At 36.2% G+C, this 18,851-nt stretch overlaps 1 protein-coding gene across 2 annotated transcripts in view; it reads left to right on the forward strand.

The window, feature by feature from the left end:
• CA8 (carbonic anhydrase 8 (inactive)) overlaps nucleotides 1-18,851 on the forward strand; it is a 51,338-nt gene that overhangs the window by 19,871 nt on the left and 12,616 nt on the right. Inside the window, exons 4-8 of one of the 2 annotated variants that reach the window (XM_085313557.1) lie at nucleotides 3,539-3,634; nucleotides 6,075-6,137; nucleotides 7,482-7,530; nucleotides 10,703-10,815; nucleotides 17,379-17,551. In XM_085313557.1, coding sequence (XP_085169683.1) covers nucleotides 3,539-3,634; nucleotides 6,075-6,137; nucleotides 7,482-7,530; nucleotides 10,703-10,815; nucleotides 17,379-17,513 — 456 coding nt within the window. In that variant the 3' untranslated portion in view covers nucleotides 17,514-17,551. The remainder of the gene's footprint in view (nucleotides 1-3,538; nucleotides 3,635-6,074; nucleotides 6,138-7,481; nucleotides 7,531-10,702; nucleotides 10,816-17,378; nucleotides 17,552-18,851) is intronic. The other variant, XM_085313558.1, reaches the window with a different exon arrangement.

Here is an 18,851-nt window from a genome sequence, read left to right on the forward strand (position 1 = left end):
TGGAGTCTCCTTCCCTTTCTGAATCCCTTGTTTATTTACTTAACCACCTCTATCTGAGCTACATTTTTTCATATTCTATAGAAGAATTCATTTGATTTGGTCTCCATTCGTTTAAATAGGTATTGACATCTGTTTATCAGATATCACAGGTTTATCAGAGCTAGAGCAAAAGATGTGAGGCCTCTTGTCCTAGATTATTTTGACTTGTAAATCCTTGATGACAGAATCTTCTGTAAAGAGCTATTCCTAATACAATGTAGATTTAGGATCTGAGAACAGAATCAATATCCTATAGGATCACACCAGTGGTGTCCATCCAATATTCTGTCTCCAGCAGTGGCAATAGGAGGTGTTTTTTAGGGAGAGCGTGTTAAGTCTGATCATTTTTTGTTGTACTCTCTATCATCTACAGTCATTGGATTAGGAGTGTAAGAGACCACATCTCTGCCTGTTCCCTTTAGTATTATTTTTGGACCTGTTGTCTGTAACTTGTCTAATCCCTTTTTTGATCCTGCTAATAATTTCCAGCTTCACAGTGTTTCTGACAGCAAGTTTACAACCTGCTCTGTAAAAAATAATAACCTACTGTAAATGTTACTACATCTAAGGCAATGGTATTTAAATACTGACCAGAAGTGTGTTCCACCGTGGGCTTTAGCAACCCAGTACAAAATGATGGTTCTTTTTCCAGGGAGCTTTGTGTGTAAATATAAAACATCCTTGAGAAGAACATCAAAGTTATAAAGACTTTGGGCTAAAAAAGTGTCCCTTTCAGTATCTTCACTAATGTTGACTGCTAAACCTGAACCTAGCCAAGAGTTGTCTAGATTAGCCTTAAGTACTTCAATTTTTTTTTGTCTTTGTGCTATGTGTCTTTGTATTAGACCATATTSACCTCTCTTGAGCTGGTGGAAAGGAAGGAGGCCTTGAGAAGATGCAGAGAAACTTCTTTCCCATATAAATGGCAGACCTAAAGAAATGCCAAGAATTGGGTAGCTAATACTTACTCTTCTGTGCCCCTTGAAGATGTAGGAAGAGGCATTTGTCCTTTGGAAAGCAGTTCCAGCTGCAAGGAATTATGCACTGTACTCAACAGCTGAGATTATTTTCCTGCATGTCTTCCTGCCAAGCTGTTTATGCTGCTGCACATTCTAGTCCTGATAATGCTTTATAGTATAGTACAGAAACTGAGGTTTGAGACAACAGTCTGTTTCTGGATGAACTAAGGTCATTGCTGGTGCAGTCTGATGTGCTTGCTCATTTTCCTGTCACTAAAGCTAAGCATTTTCCTCTCAAATCTTCAGAAAACAGCACTGTTGTCAGAGTACAGACAAATGTTAGATTACAGACTTTACCTCCAAGTGAGTGTAGCAGGCTGCTGAATGTCATGGTAGCTTTAGCCAAGATCTGCCTGTTGACCTAGTCCAAATAACAGTCTCTTTAAAGCTGGCTATCACTCTCAGCGCTATTGTTCTAACCACCAAAGAAAAAACCTGCTTTGATATTTCCAACAAAATTAATAGCAGTGCCATGCAGCATTGTTCTCTGCAGCGCCAAGGACATTGCCATCACGCTCCATCACTGGACCCTTATTCTTTTAAATGTGTGCTTCTCCCTGCATGCAACTGGCCCATGTTTCCTCGTTAATGTCTGGATTTTAGTGAAGATGATCAGACTGCGTGAGCCCCCTCTAGTGGATAATTAATTACTGTAAACTCCAGGCTTTTCTTGGAGAAATGCAATTCCTTAACCAAACCATCTGACTTCTTGAGTGATGCTAGGTCTCTGTTTACTGAAGTGAGTGTTGAAGACTGTATTGCCATTATTTTATTCCTTTCTTTGTTTCTTTAGAGCAAAAGGCAAATCAAATGTATACAAAAGCTTTTTATATATACTATGTGACAACAAATAAATCCATGGGCAATAGCAAGGCAGTTTAGTTCTAAGTGTGCTCCCCTGACACTGTTCATTTGTATATCTAGAAGTTTTGTAGCCATGATCAAGTATATTTGCATTAAAATTCTGATGTGCAAATGGATTTTTTATAAAAAATTTCATTTCTTTTTTTAGCACAKCAAATGCTTTTGTTCAGCGTGAACTGAATTATTTGTAATATCAATTTTAATTTTAATTTGATTTACATTATTTTCATTTAAAATTTTTATATTGAGCAACGTTTTTGACATAATAATCCTCAAGATTAGTGCCCAAGATTTTCATCAGAGTTGAAATAAGGGTAGAGTGGTAGCCTGAGGAACTAATGCTGAAATCACTGAGTGAACTTATGTTAAGTAAGGGGCAATAAGCACTTCAGAGCAGTTACTGAGCAGAAGTAGTCCACAAAATAGCAAGATATGCTATCTGCTTTAAAAACTAATTTTGCTGAAGCCAGAAACAGTATTAGATAAGGGGGTGAAGTTTTAGCTTCTTAGACACATGATTGAGCAAAACATTGATCACTTAATTTTACAACAGGAATTAAGTTTAAGAGTTTTTTTTTTTTAGGCATTTTATCTACATGGAATGTTCCAAAGTTGTTTACAGATAAACTTCAAAGAAGTTGTGCTGAGGATGTTGAAGCTTTGCAATGTTATTAGACCTAGCCACAGAGAATACATTTTAGTATTGGAAAATGTCATCTGTTTGAGATGTGTCAGTACATAACTTTGTCCATTTGTCCATCCAACTGTCCTTCTCTCCTTCCCGGCATCTCTCCTTCTTTTCTTCCTTCTCTCCTTCTTTTCCTTCCTTTCTTTGCTTCCTTTTTTTCTTTCTGGTTTTTGGTCTAGCTTTCCTCTGGTTTTCTATCTTCCATTACTTTTGTCGAACGTCACTTCTAAATAGTGCTGGACAGCTGTAACACTTTACCATCTCACATGTATATGTGCATTAACTTATGCAGGCACTACTACTTTGTGGAAGGTGGCAATTAATGGCTCTCATTTTATTCTTTAGCAGCCTTACTGTCCCTAAGCTTGTTCTCCAGTCGTTTTTCTCTCCTTAACTTTCTATGTATTTAACCTTTCCTCAAATCACTTTACCTAGTTTTACTACTGACATTTGAGTGACTCATCCCAGGAGGTGATACGTGAGACAAGTGACATTAAGACAGTACAGTCACCAAGGCAACTATACATTTGGACCACCTGTGTCCATAATCTGCTCCTACCTGGCAAGAAAGGTGGCTGGCTGAGCGGCACTGCCAGTGGGTTGCATTGGCTGACCTTATTGCAGTGTCCAAAGTGAGGGAGTTTGTTAATCATCGTTAGTATTGTCATTCACACCTTTGTTGTAAGCATTTGGTAATGGTTATAAATCACTTTCTCTTCAGATGATCTTTTTTTTTGTGGCATTCCTGATATTCAGAGTAAGAATCCATTTATATATATGTGCACAGCCACAGGCATGCACACATTTATATTAATACGCGCATACAATCACACACCTGCAGAGGCTTTGTTAATTAAAGGTAGCTGCCTGATGTTTTTTTATTGTGAAACATTTTCTCTATTGGTCTATTTGCACTGCTTTGTTTTAGCTTCATCTAATGCACTGGAACTCCACACTGTACAGCAGCATTGATGAGGCAGTAGGGAAGAAGCACGGCATAGCTATTGTTGCTTTGTTTGTGCAGGTAAGATTCCCCTTTTACTTATCATGCACTATCATTTGTCTGAGGAAAATTAGTTACATTTTATTTTCTTTCATTTTTAATGATGTTATAAAATAAAATAATATATGACTGCTGGTAGTCTATTCAAAAGATATTTTTCTGTCCATGCCTGTGCTAAACAGCAATTCTTGTTTAAATAGCTTATTTAAAGTATGTTAGTTAAAGAATGGAAAATACAAAGTCAAGTCTTCTTTCTCTGTGACTCTGGTTATTAACAGACCTCCACTCTCCATTCCTTTGAGGGCAGAAGGAGTTATGTTCACACTAGCCCTAGAAGGATATAGCTTCTTCAATATTCTGTAACATATTCTCCATTCCTGGCCAAGACCATTGTTCAGAGATTGAGAAAATATACCAAAAAAGGAAAGAAATAAAAAAGGCCTACTGACCCATTGGCACAGACTAAACTTGTAGGAAGGTGTAGGATTGTTCCTCTCTTAACACAGGGACAAGTTTGTTTCTTCATGCAGGAGAAATGTGCAGTAGGATTGTATTACTTCTTCAGAGACATCAGACGTGACAGTATAATGAGTGATTGGGCAGACCCTCAGAAAAGGCTAAGAGGATGCTCAAAGCTTGTTGGTGAGAAGTACATGGTGAACTAGGGAGTTAGCCCAGCAATCTAACTGCTGTTGAAGATTTTCCAAGGGCTGTACTCCATAAGAAAGGTTATCAGTTTTAGTTCCTGAATACCAGTTTCTCTTCCTCCTCATGAGAAGTGGCAAACTGTTCCATTTAGATTGGTCTGGAGGAAGAGATTTAGAATACATACTTAGATCAAATGGATTTTCTTCCACAGTGGTATTATTAATTTGTCGTATGTCGTAATGGATTTATGAGTGTCTTTGAGCTTTACCTCTGTTTGATTTTAAAGGTACATTGGTTACAGTACAACATTGAGAGAGAACTGCTAAAAATGGGTGTTTGAAAGTCTTCATTCTCTCAGTTTTGTATCCTAGTGGGCTATGTCATGTAAGTTACCTTCTAATTACGACAGAGGAAACCTTGGAGTTAGTTAGAAAGTTATATGTAAAGGTATTAAGTAAATCTGAAACCATTTTCCATTTCTGATCTCTCATCTCAGTCAGAATTCTTAAGTATTCCAGGATGCTTTCTCAGAAGCCAAGAAGGGCTTCATGTAATTAAAACTGACTGAAGAAAAATAGTACTTAAGCTGTTTATTAAAGTGACAGGGAGAGCAAATTCAATCACCATTTTTTCCTGTTAAAGACAGAAAACAATCGTTTTGCACTACAGTTCTCAGAAATATCATTATAAGGTCAACAAAAATATTTTCATTGATTTAAGTGACTGATCTTGGTGATTATTAAGCTAGAAACCACGTATCTGAAGTGATTTCAATTTGTTTTACCTACTTCAAAGGTTTTAAACAGAAATCCCAGTCTGAAATAAACAAACAAACAAATCCTCCTGACTTCCTGAAAATACAAACTATGTTTTATTGATGATCAAGTGTTCCCTTCAAAAGACTACTGTTTTGCTATGTTCTGAAAAACCAAGAAGCGAACAAATCTTTCAGGATCCAACTCTCCTATTCTCACCCATATTCACTTCATTCCCTACCTCAGATGCATCCATACTGGCAAACAAATCAAGTGGAGGGCCATTCAAGTTCTTTCTATTTTGCCAGCATTGCTCTGAAAGTAAAAAATTGGGTCTTATGTTGGGTAGTTTAGGTCAGAAACAGTTCTGTTAAAATCAGTGTGCAGAATGAACAATGTTCATGGAAAATAAGAATCTCTTATTTCAAAATCTGGTTTCTTTTGAAAGCCCCACAACCTGTACTTTACAGGCATTTGGTAAAGGCAGTGCTGTAGGCTGCATGCAGCCGGGCTTTCGCAACTTAGAGATGTCTGTGAGCAAGGAGGTCTGTCATTATGCACTCTGCAGTTCAGAYGAAACTTCCCTGAGCTTCAGAGATACCTTGGGCCCAGATTTGCAGTGCTGTGGGAACAAATTCAAAAAGTGTCTGCTGTATTTACTCACTGTGTTCCTTTCTATGTACTTTTCTAACAAAAACTAGTAAGGGCAAACTATATCCTTGGCATTTATAATGTCATAGTGCTGCATGATTTTGACCTTACATGCAGTACATGCTGCAGAACAAGGTTAGTTAAGATTAACTTTGCCTCCTTTTCTTGTTCTGTCAGTTTCTGTCTCTGCCTTAAAGTTATTTAAACTACATTTAATTTTTGCTGGTGACTTTATATGTGATATAATTGTTTGGAGTTGCCATGTAACAGTGTGGCTAATGCAAGGTTGCGTAGCTTAACTGAAAACAACTACAGAACTCACCGTGCTGGTTGACCTCTGTCTTGCCTCACAGTTTCAGAAATAACAGAATACTGAAATTCATCTTTGCTTGCTGTATGTATTTCAGATAGGGAAAGAACATGCAGGCCTAAAGGCTGTAACTGAAATTCTCCAGGACATCCAGTACAAGGTAAGGCATTGTCTGAAGAAATACTACTTCACTGACCAGAGAGGGAGTGAGGGAAAAGTCTATATGAAACACTGAAGCCAAGAGAATGGTTTCAGACTTTTGTAGCAAAACTACATGTGAAAGCCATAGTCCAGTGGCTTGCATCAGAAGTTTTATCATTTTACAGTATTTTTAGGTAATACACAGACTAGTAGTTACTTCTTCTTCTGACCAAAGGATAGTTTGATCTCCTGTACCAGGAACTGATTTCAAGTATTTCATTTTCAGTGATTATCAGTATAGATGAGCTCTGCAGAATGCTGAGGGATCCTCAGTGGCAGCATCTCCAAACTTGTCTGGTTTTATCCAGAGAGTAAAAAATAGAAAAAGTAAACACCCATATTAACCTGCGGTGGGAAAACAGCCAAATTGCACTGCAGCCTTGTCAGGTGGATTATTTGTAGGAAACCTGAAGAACAGATTAAAAGTGTAGCAAGATTAAGGTGATCTGGGTGCGCTTCAGAATTTTGATGTTATTTTGCATGACCTTGGGCAAGTTATTTAATCTTTCTACTGTTTCTGTCAGTAAATAGAAATAATCATACTTACCTTTGATTATAAAGTATTTTGAGATCTGTGAGTGAAAAGTTTTCTGTATTGGCCTGGAGAGACTATCCATTCACTTTAGTGGATGCTGAAGAGTAGAAAAATGAGAAGGTATTATTAGAAGGGTATTTAAAATCTTGTTTTAGTCAGATAATATAAACTTCAGGCATCGTGTTTAGTATTGAAAACTAATTGTTTATTTAGATGTCTGTGATAAAGAACAGCAGTGCACAGAACGCTATGCAATTTCATTACTGAASCACAGCTAAGAAGACGAAGGTTGTGAAAGGCCAAGTCATTGTCAGCATATTAAACTAGTGGTCTTCAGAGGGCCAGCATGAAACCTACTTTATGCATACATAAAATTTACTTTCATTGAATGTGTCTAACCAGCTTTATTTTAGTAGATAGTACCTACACTAGTCAAGAAAGAGCTCACTTTGGCCATTAGTCTATGACCTCATTTTGTGTGGAAACATTGAATTTTATGTAGAGAATTTTAAGATTGGAATCTGAAAGGAGCTGAGGTACAAAAAGCATAGAGTTACAAAATTGATGAGATAACCTTAGATTTAAAATACAAAATTAAAAAGGTGTTTGTGTATGTACAAGGACAAATGCAATGATGATTAAATGTGGGTACTGTGGACACAAATTCAAGGCTTAACGTTACAACAACACACAATATGTTTTCCCCCTCCTTCATCATCGTTTTAATAAGAAACTAGAGAAGAGATTGATTTGTATTCATTTTTTCAGGGAAAGTCCAAAACAATACCCTGTTTTAATCCCAACTCGTTATTGCCAGGTAGGTGCCTTTACTTACTTTTGTGTGGGTGCATTACTGGCAAAGCTCTTTATCACTTCTGACATGGGAAGATGATGTCTAACATTATCTAACATGTTGTCTAACACAGGAAAGAAACACTGTCTATCTGGAAATTATCCAGTGAGTGTCCATCTTGTTCCTTACTTTCCCAATTTAATTCTCAAAAGCATTGGCTGTACAATATAGTTGGATTATGGGGAGCAGGATAACTGAGATACYCAAAGGTAGTAACTGCCTTGTCCCCAGCATTAAGGGCACAGATTCATGCTGGGGTAAAATAGGTCTAGAAGACATTGTCTRTTTGAAGCTAACTACAGAGGCTGAGACGATCTTGATCAAGAGAATTGTCTGCAAGCCTGACAGAATATCCTATAAGGTAGTAGTGCATTTTGCACCTAAGGATGCTAATAGGAATATGGAAGAAGTCCTTTGGGTACTTAAGGTAATTTTTCATTTGCATCATGTGAGTGAAATGTGACATTGTAACATCCCTTCAGTYGATGTGGCATCAGCAAAGCTGTGGCTAGCTTTTTTTATGATTTGTTATCCCACCTTGAGGGGGAGCTATATGTAATCCTTCTATTACTTCTGCATAGAATAGGAGGCTGTTATTCCTCAAACAGTGCATATTTTTGCTCAAGAAAGAATCAGGTTACCTACTTACCAAGTTAGCTTTCTAGTAGCATTAAAAGACAATACCAGTGTTATGATGCCTGAATGACATATAAGGAACAGTACCAATAGGAGGAAATTCAAATCAATGTAGCAAAAAATTAGAGAGTAACAATAGGAAACAACCACTTACTCTGTTTTGTCTTGAAAAGTAGATTTCTAGAAGAAAAATATTTCTTCACTGAATACTTCTGAGCTAAATTCTGTGTCATAGTGGCAAGAGCTTTAAACTAATTTTCCAAAGAAACCCTGATCTATAGTAAACTATATTAACTATATTGAAAGAACATTGTTTGGGTTGCAAAGTCATTTGCTCAGCAATTAGGAATTGCAGGAATTAAGGCTGCCTGTGCCCCTTTATACATATACGTTGTAAAACATCCTTTAATTTCATGACCAGAAATTATTTTTCAGAGGACCCCTGCTTCAAAGTTCTTGTTAGATGCTAATCAAGTCACATAAACCTCATTTTTAACAAGTGATCTCTAACTATGTGTTCCTCATTTTCTAGGTGTCCGACTTGAGATCACTGGGTCTGATTTGCAGAAGTGCTGAGTGCTTACAGCTGCAAGTGAAGTCAATGGGAGCAGTGCTCTGCATAAAGTGTTATAGAAAATTAACTACTCTGAGAAATCAGGTTCTAAGCATCTCGTATTGCACATCTCAAATGAATAGATGCATTTGATCTTAATCTCTCCATGTCTCAGTTCCCCACCTTTAAAACTGAGGGATAATCTATCCTTCCTCACCACACTGGGGTGTTGGAAAAATAAATTAATTCATGTTTTTGAAGCACTCAGAGAAGAAATTTGTGTTTTAGAAATACTTATGACAAAATGAAAAATTAGATCCTTCTAACAAGCAGATTTTGAATAGCATGAATAAAAGAAGACCTAGGACTACATATTGAACAGTGGGAAAGCCAAATGTTGGTAGTTGTTATTCAAGAGAATTTCATCCATCTTTGCAACTAARTGATGAAAAGTTCTGTATAAAAATCACACGTGGTCTTGTCATGAGACTGTCACAGTGCATGCACAGGAAGGGCTGAATTAATTCTTGCAACTCTTAACTTTTGAGTGTTTGACAATGCAGCTTTCTTTCAGTTGATTTTATGTGTAATTCCCTAACTATTATAACCAATAAAACAAAAACTATTTACTGGCAATCACACACTTCATTAACAAGGTTTAATTCTAATGATATTCCTCTGAGCTATTAGTGAAATGGCAGTAACAGGTTAGGTCAACTGAACAGACTTATTCTAGTTTCCAGCACCCTATCTTGTCCTTGTCAAGCTGGTCATAGTCTTCCCTAGCTCCCTGTCAGGATGAACCTCCTTTTGTCTCCATTTTCTCTCTAGATTTGATTCTTGTCCCATCTTTTCAAATCAGGCTGTTTCTTCTACATACTTCAAAAGCTCTGTTGGGGAGTCATTGTGAGTGTGGCCTACAGCAGGAAAGGACRGCCCTACTTAGTCTCACTCCTGAAGTACGATGTGATTAAAATCTCTGGGGAATTTAATCATTAAAATCAAAGTTGTTGCATACAGCTGTGCTTGACAAACTGTTACGTATTTTTATGAGAAGCAACAGAATAATTCCTTGCATAGACTGTGTGTTTTTTTCTTTTCCTGTGAAATTTAAGTTCCTTTTCCAAAGCTGGGAGGCACCAGTGTATCTCAAATGAGTATGTCAGAAGAATTCTGAACTAAACAATTTGAGCTGAATTGTGTTCACTGATTTTTTTCTACAAAATTAAATTAATCCTTAAAATGTATCCTAAATACAGAATATATATAATGCAGTCCAAATTTAATCATCACAGCCCTTTTCATGCCTCTGTCTTCTAAATGGAGTCTTTCATACATCTTTTGACACTAATATTTTCTGCCTCTGTTAGCAAGAGATAAAGAGTCTAGATTTCAATCCAGCAATGAACTTTAAGCTCTGTGCAGTATTGGGCTTGAGATTATAATTGATCATAGTGACAAGAAGATACCTAATTCCTCCATCCCTTCATTCAAACATGTGGAGCTTGGTCAAAGGAGGGCAGATCTAACAGTCATTAGTAGGGAATGTGGGATGAGGAAACCTGGAGGCTGTTTCCTGCCATATTATTTATTTGCTATGTAACTTTTAGGAGTCGGGCACATGTTATTTTTCACATCTGGAAAATAACATGTTCATCTATAAAATAGTCATTTACAGGGAGAAGTTACTGTAAAGTGAGTGAGGAAATTTACAATACACTGACATCAAATTAACCTCTTTTCAAAGGGAAGTTATTGACTGGAGTCATGTATGTTCACATGAGAAAGTAGTGGGCAGTACTTGGCAAGCTGTAAATTCACACCTTAGCTTACTGCATACTAACTTTGTCATATGAACAAGCCCATGGCTGTCATAAGCTATCATAATTAAAAGACACAGTCCTCTTCCTTAATGTCATTAAAATTCAATAATTCTTTTAATTTCAGATCCTCTACTACGTGACTATTGGGTGTATGAGGGCTCCCTAACCATTCCACCCTGCAGTGAAGGTGTCACCTGGATACTATTTCGCTATCCTTTGACTGTGTCCCAAGTGCAGGTAAAAGCTGTGCTTAAAGTGACCTTAGAATATGGTTATGAGCTAAAGGTTATAGCGTGCAAATACATATATCAGGGCATTATATCTGCTTCTCCTTGAACATCGCATTAGATCGGTACATGACTTTTCAAGTAAAGGTTAAGCTTTTTGAGTCACTGAAAGCAATGGAAAGGTCAGAGATGAAAAACCTTGTTATCATTTATCATCTGCATTTAAAATAATTCTTTATTTATGTAAAAGAAAAAGAAAGAAGTCAATGGGCAAAAGAAATTCAATTCTTTGTAATCGTAAGCTTTCAAGTATCACTGCTTTTTGATGTTAAAGGAATAAAAAAGCGCAGGGAGACACTATGTCCTGGAGAATGAGAAATGTTAACATAGTGTAGGTTAGCTGTATTACATTGGACTGTTTAATTTACCTTACTCTTTTTTGTTTTATTTTATAAAAAAGGGCTAATGAAAAATGCCTATTTCAATTTGATTTCACATATATGCAGTTTAAGTACTTTTTAAAATAATACCTAACATTCATATGAACATCTCTATAGATGACGTTTCAAACCTGTCTACAAATAATCCCAATGAAAACAGCTGGTGCTGAGCAAATGAGTATTATCCTGCAGTCTGTGAATCCCAGCTGGAAAAATGTGGGTATAGTCTAGGAGAAACTGTCTAGAATCCTTGAAGCTGAATGCTATAATTTTTACTGCCTGTTCTGAAAAATCTGCAAATAGAAGGAAAAAGAAATCCATAAAAGGTGGTAAATTAAAACTTAAATTGTTTCAGCTTTAACAGTCTCAGATTTTACCAGTAATACTATCAAAATATTCTAACAACTTCTCATTTGAAATTGCCAGTGTTTCTTTTCATATAAAAAGTGAATTTTAGTTCTAATCTTAAGATAAAAGCAGAAGTTCCCAATAAACTTATTTATAAATTAACTTCAATTTACATATATCCTATTATGACTCTGATATTTGTTTGGTTATGAAAGGATAAATCTTATGATTACTTACTACTGAGTAAATGAGAACATATCTACTGACATTATTAGATTCAGAATAAGTTTTAAAGATAGAGTATATTTCGTAACATAGCAGCTAATAATCCAGCTATGATATGGATAAATAAGAGGACTTAATCAGAAGTGTAAAGACCATAGCTCTAAGGCTGAGCTGATGTATGACTTCTTATTTCATACTTGTTACATATTTTGTAGTCTCTATTCCCTAATTCTGTATGCCACTCATAGAATTCTTAGATATATTGATAAAGGACTTTTAGCTYAATAAATGCTATTGTAAGAATAGTAGTTTTTGTGGGCTATAGTGGAAGAGAGGCTGTTTATAGTAATAATTAAAAGAACTACAAGACCAACTTGTTTCCATGTAGATATGTGGTGAGCTAAGCAGGTCTAGTTGCATATAGCCCTTCATAGACAACCATAACCAGTGCACAGAAGAGGGCACAATTCAAGCCATCCCCGCATGGTGAGAGAAAGGAGTGGGGAAGATGGAGAGAGGATTAAGAAAGCAGAAAAATATGACTTCAGTCAATATATGTGATCGTTTACCACAAGAAAATGAGATGGTAGAATATGGTGTGAAGGGGATAAAACTCCACATGAAAAATATTGTGTTACTTATGTAAAAATCCATGGTTTAGCATTGCCTTTGTGCTTTAATTACTGAACACATCTTGAGTACCTCTCTTTATCAGAGACACTCCCATACATACAAAATATCTAGGGAAAAGAGTGTGATTCATGACAGTGGCCTGGAGCTTTTGATGAGGGACTCTATCCAACAAGACATTTCAGAGATGAAGGGCTTATGCGGCATGGATGGCTTGGGTGACAATACTGCCACCCTGCTGCTGACATAGCATGCAAGTAGATGGGGCTCTGGAACAGAGAGAGGTGGGAGTGGGCTTATGCCAAGGTGGTCCACAATGCTGTGTACTCATTGTAGACAAGCATCAATTAGAAAAACCCTAACTGTTACTTATGAATACAGCAGCATTAAAATCAAGGTTGTGCAGAAGAGYCTTATTAAGGACATGAAGGGCTGTTGCAAAGATGGGATAAAAATTTAATTTGCAGCAGATACTCCTTTCAGTTGTCAGTTGGGAACAACTGTGGGGCAAGTGAAAGATAATGATTCTGGGATTTCAAAGTCAAAATGCACTGCGAGTTCTCCAGGGTGACCAAAATAAGATTTCTTTGGGAGGTACCAGAATACCTTGTTATAACCTAGGCATGCAAGTCTTCAACTTGTATTCAGCCTTTTGGCTGCAACTAAGTAACTGGGCTATTTGTGCATGTGAGTGAGAGTACATATGAGAGATTCCATTTAAGGAGAGATTAGAAATACAAGAACTCTTGACTGTGGAAAATAAGAGGATGTAGCATAGTGTGTACCATTTCAAATCATCCATGGAAGGCTGATAAAGACATTTAATTTTATTAAACATACTTGTAGCAATAAAGCGTAGTTATCAGTGAAAATATATTTCTAATTAATTTAAATGCTTATTTTTTATGTTTGTCATTAACTTGTAGAACTTYATTCTGTGGGATATTAATGAACACAGTTTTTGAAACTTCAAACYATTWATATAAATAGTAGCAGGYAGGAGATAAACTCAGGGCTTTCTGTTTTCATATGTCAGACAATAAAATAATCAGCTTTTGAGTGTCAATAATAAATTATAATAAAGAATTGCACAGTCAGATATGCAATAGGATTTATTGCCTTCCTTTGATGAAGGTGAATACATTGGAGACAAGATACCTATTCACATTCTCATTTCCTGTAATTAACATAGCAATATTGATTAGCTTAATGTGCTGTGGAACATAAGGGGAAACCTTTTCCTTTAGGTGTGGTGGGCTGACCAATTCAAAGTAGAGAATCTTTTTCTCCTGAAAACCATTTTAGATGGTAAAGTTCACCTGAGTGCAGTGGAGTTGCTCCTAATTTAAGCCAATGTATTTATAAATACATTGTATTTACAAATAAAGGGAGAGTCATCTCCATATGCATGTCACTTCAGCAGCTGTGCTCTGAATATGTTAGTTATGTGAATAACAGAAGAGCAAACAGAAGACTGCGGCATCAGCATGTGGATTCCTAGAGTCTGATTCTGCTTACACTGAAATCTGTGACTTGATGCTGCACTCCTTACTTTCCTCCGAGAGCAAATTCTTTCACAAATAGTTCTATGAAGTCTGGATAAAGTGCACAAGTGAATGTTCCCCACTGAGAATAAGGGCTTTGCAATCTGATTCTTGGAGTTATGTTATTGACCTCAGTGGAAAGGAGGTCAAGCCTTGCCTGGAAAGCTGCCTGATGATATTGATAGTACTCCTTTTGCACATCTCTACCCTCCTTTTGTGTTTTTATCATTCTCACTTGTCTCATGTTAAAATATACAGCACAGAAAGAATTCTGTGTTGACTGCTGTTGTGAGAAACCTAGCCCATGTGTGTAAACTACAGAAATATAATGAAAAAAAATAGAAAACTCCTTCCTAGTAGGCCTGTGAAGAGCAGGAAAAAAATGGAGAAAGACTTACTCACGTTTCTCTCCACTATATATATTTAAAATCAGATGTTTGTGAATAGTTTGCTTTGTGGTTTGCTGAAGCASAGAACAAGTACATTGTCTAGGCCAGTCAGAGCAGGGATCTTAATGATACTGTATCTTAATGATACAGTGAGGAGCTGTTGTTCTGCTGTACTCTTTGTCAGAGCTAACTGCTTTTGTATTGAGTAGCTAGGTTTCTAATCCTTTTGTCTAGTTGATTTGAAGTCAAATCATTTTAAAAGACAGAAACAGTAACTAGCACAGACAGAGTAGAAATTATGCAAAATTTGTGTAACCTGAAATAAAGCACTCCATAAAATTTACAGTATTCTGTTCACTGGGAAACAGGTCTATTTTCTTGAAGGRATGTTAAATTTTCAAGGAAAATTATAATGCTCCTATTTCTCATATAAYAGAAATACGCATAGAAAAAGCATACAAATATTTTTTGTTTGTTCTGTTCTTCAGCAATATTTAATTAAAATGGAATAAAGCAATAGTAGGCATCGCAGGGAAGAAGTATAAACATTCATTGATAATTGTACGAAATATAAACTTTGTTTTTGCTCAGCAGAAATGTAGTTGTTAACATTGTATATGTACTCTTCCACTGGGTAGAACTTGATCCTGAATTTCAGTGTGAACAGGACTGGGTCTTCTGGGAATGAGAAGAACTTTTATGCATGACTGTTTCTATTGAAGGTGTGTAAATATYCAAGGATTTTATCTATGTCTGTCAAAAGTACCTATTTTCTCTATCRTCTTACAAGGTGTACTTCTCAGCACTGATTTGTGAGAGGATTGGGATAAGAAGGTGGAGAGGAGATAGTAAATGATCCCATGTTGGATGAAGCAGAATCAGTGGGGCACACATATTCCCTTTTCCACATGAAAATTTAATGCAATAAGTAGTATCAGCACAGCTAGCGTTCTTTTCAGGCAGGTGTTCTTTTTTGACAGAACCACTTCTCAAGGGTGAAGTGGACAACCGTGTGTATAGACAATCTCAGTCAGGTGGGTTTCTGACTTCTCTGCAAGCTAAAGGACAGACATGGGGATCAGGTCAGTTCTGCATTCTTGATCAAACAAACTGGATGCTGCTTTGTGAGGAGTAGCTCCCGGAGAAAATTTCCACTTTAGGGGTTGGACAAGAATTTGTAGTTGGAGTAGCAGATAGTTCACAAATGCCAGCTTTGCACAGAGCTGGCTTTCCCTTCTCCTTCATCTGTGTTTATTTGAAATCTCTCATCCTCAAAACGTCAAAGAAAATGTTGCATTCTTGTAAAATGCTCCTTCCTAAACTACATCTATTTCAGGCTTTGCAATGTTGATTCAGTTCATTGCAGTTGATTCATCATAGCGATGGTGAGTGAGGCTATCTTACAGAACCCATTCAATGATTTACCAGCATTTGAGTCCTGAAGACTTTTTCAGTTCATAGGCCTGTACTAGGTTTGTTTTCAGTTTGATTTAAAACATAGACATAAAAAAACTCTTCCAAAATAAGAATCTTAAAAACACTACAGGAGTATAACAGTTTTTTGTGCCTTTCATCTTTTCAGTCTAAGTTGTTGCCTTGTATCTCAGCTGCAACAAACAGAAGAGTGTTGATTTCTAGGTACTGTGGTTTCTGAGCAAAAAGCAGCAGAGGAAGGCTAGCCTCTAAATCAGCTAAGTAAGTCTGTGTCATTTATGTTGTACAGTGGAAAACAACAATGAAAGCCATTGTCTTCAAGCTGCAATAGGAAACTGTTCTCTGCAGGCAATATAAGAATAAAAATGCCATTATCTGCTGTTTAGTAGCTCATTTCCTTTAATTCTGGGATCAGATTTTTATTCTCCCTTTAGTCCTACATAGGGTGTTTTTCATGGAGTAGTTCACTTTTTCTCTCTAATCTCTCAGCTGATAAAATGATAAATGAGAAAATATTTCAGACTGCATTATGCTTCTCTGTAGCTTCAGTTTCAAGGTACAGCTGAGCTGGATAGTGAGGCATCACAGGGTCAGTGCAATGAGAGGCTTATCCTACATGAGTCAGCCTTGAGGCAGATTTGCTGTTTCCGTCTCARTTTGTCAGCATGCCAAAGTGAAAACAAATGCATTTCTTGTAGTAATTGTAATTATTTATTTAAAATAACAGACTTCTAAAAATGATACTATTGAACAATGGGGTGTAATATGGATGAAAATTGCACTGATTTTCTTAGTCTTTTATCACACATAGCTCAATGCTGATAACGAGTATGGAGATGAAAGCTACTGATATTTATCACCAATGTAAATCGGATAAAACTGAAAAATCTCAAAAGTTGAGATTAATAAGTCAAGATATGTCCCTTGATAAACTGAAAATTTTTATAATAATTTCAAAATTTCAAAATTATATTTGATGAAAAGAATATTTAGCACCTACATATACAAAACCTTTGAAGTGTAGTTTCATTTTGATTGGAAAAAACATGATACTTTTCAGTGTAAAGTGGTGACAGATTTCATCTAAAGTTGAGAGTCTGATCAATTGCCCCTGTTTAGGAAATAATTTTTCTTTAAATGAAGCAACAATTACAGGCAATAAATAAATCACTGAAAAAAATTCATAACAGTTTCCAGTTGACTGAGTTATTCATTAAATGCACTTCTTTGAAGAAAACCAGAATGATTACCCTGGTAACTGTGACGTTGATTTATAGGATGTAATCTGCAATGGATAGGAAGGATATAGGTCCCCCCCAAAATGATGAATATTTGACAGATAAGTTCGCAAAACCATGTGCATAAAAGTTCTTATTTTTCCCCATGTGACATGTTTTGACAGTGCTGCTAATTATTTTAAAGTGGTAATAATGAATATTTAAATACCTGCTATGTAAATACTCAAAGAGTCAAAGCTGCAACAGTGGTTGGACTTGGCTGCTTTTGATCATTAGTCCCACGATGAGGAATGTTCTCAGCTTCTTCATGGTTTCTGCCTTTCAGATAGAAGAATTTCGTAGATTGAGGACACATGTTAAAGGTGCAGAACTTTTAGAGGGCTGTGATGGAATCTTAGGAGATAACTTTCGACCAACTCAGCCACTTAGCGACAGAGTCATCAGGGCTGCATTCCAGTAGCAGAAGAGAAGAAAAAACAAAAATAAATCATTATTCAGGTAAGTAAAAGCTTAACAGAAAAATTGAAACATCGAAATTATTTTTATGGAAGAGATTTTGCTAAAGGAGAAAAAAATGCACAGAGTACATTGTCACAATTGTAGATCTTGACTCATTTTACCATGTGGTAAAAATAGTTTGGTTTACCTTTATGAAATGCTAAGAATTAGGTTCTTCAGTGGCTAGGATCTAATATGCAATTCAGTGAATTTCAGTAGATAGTGGATCAGGCGTAGTTAGGTTGCAATTATTTCTTGCAGCTTTAAAAGTTTTCCTACTTCAATGAGCAGCAGCAGATTACACTTAAGTTTATGTGATAGATTTCCCAATTACGAAGATGCACTGGTTGATTTCTTAATGTGTTTTTGTAAGATCAATTATTGCTGAGTCTTTCTAGTGTTATACTTGAAGAAGCAGGGTACTAATTCTGGAAGGTTTTTTTTGGATCTCTTCTCCCCGTGTTAGAATGCTGTACTTTCCTAGCCCAACAGTGAGTCTTGTGCAAAACCAGCGCAGATACGAGAGGAGACTGATTAATTAACTTCTGTCATGGCTAATTTTTCACATTACTTCATTTATCAAGGTAGTTGTTGCTTCTCATCCTCAGTGATTCTCTAGCCCCCATTAGTTCACAGAGCAAGAATTTAAAGATAACTTTAGATTCAGTGCATAAGAGCTAATACACATGTGAACCTGCATTATCCACACTTGAGTTACTAAAACCTCCCATGTCATGTTCCCCCAGCCTCTATCAATTACAAGGAAAATTCCCTTAATACTCTACTGCTACTCACTAAACCTCATTACACTTAGGTAATCAATGCTTTACTATAATGAAAAGCCTCTTAATGAGATTCTTAGGAACTTAAATTAAAGAAAATTTACTGTCAAGACTAACTACCATGGAAGTAGTAAGTCAGACAACAACATTTACGGTTGATTTTGCAATAGAAGTGACCCCACCTACCACTAATAAGACAACTGCTCTAAAAAGTCTTCAAAAAAGAATGAAAGTCTTCATTTGCTTTCTCTACTAAGTCCTACACCTTTTAACATAAATTAATAGATTTTTTCAACTAGTATCATACAATAAACTTTATTTAAATAATAAAACAGTAATAGAGTTTTTTATTATTTAAATAAAACTCACTGCCTTTTTTACTGGTAGAATCCATTATATAAATGCATCAGTTTTTCTGTCTGCACATTTCTTCAAAACCATGTGCTAGCAAAGAGCATTTATTAGCAATTTATCCAGAGTTTCACCTGGAAGAATACTACTGAATGGTTTTGATATGC

This window comes from Rhea americana, unplaced genomic scaffold, assembly GCF_003343005.1.
Source record: "Rhea americana isolate MKP2758 unplaced genomic scaffold, rheAme1 scaffold_39, whole genome shotgun sequence".
In the NCBI taxonomy this organism is placed as follows: Eukaryota; Metazoa; Chordata; class Aves; order Rheiformes; family Rheidae; genus Rhea; species Rhea americana.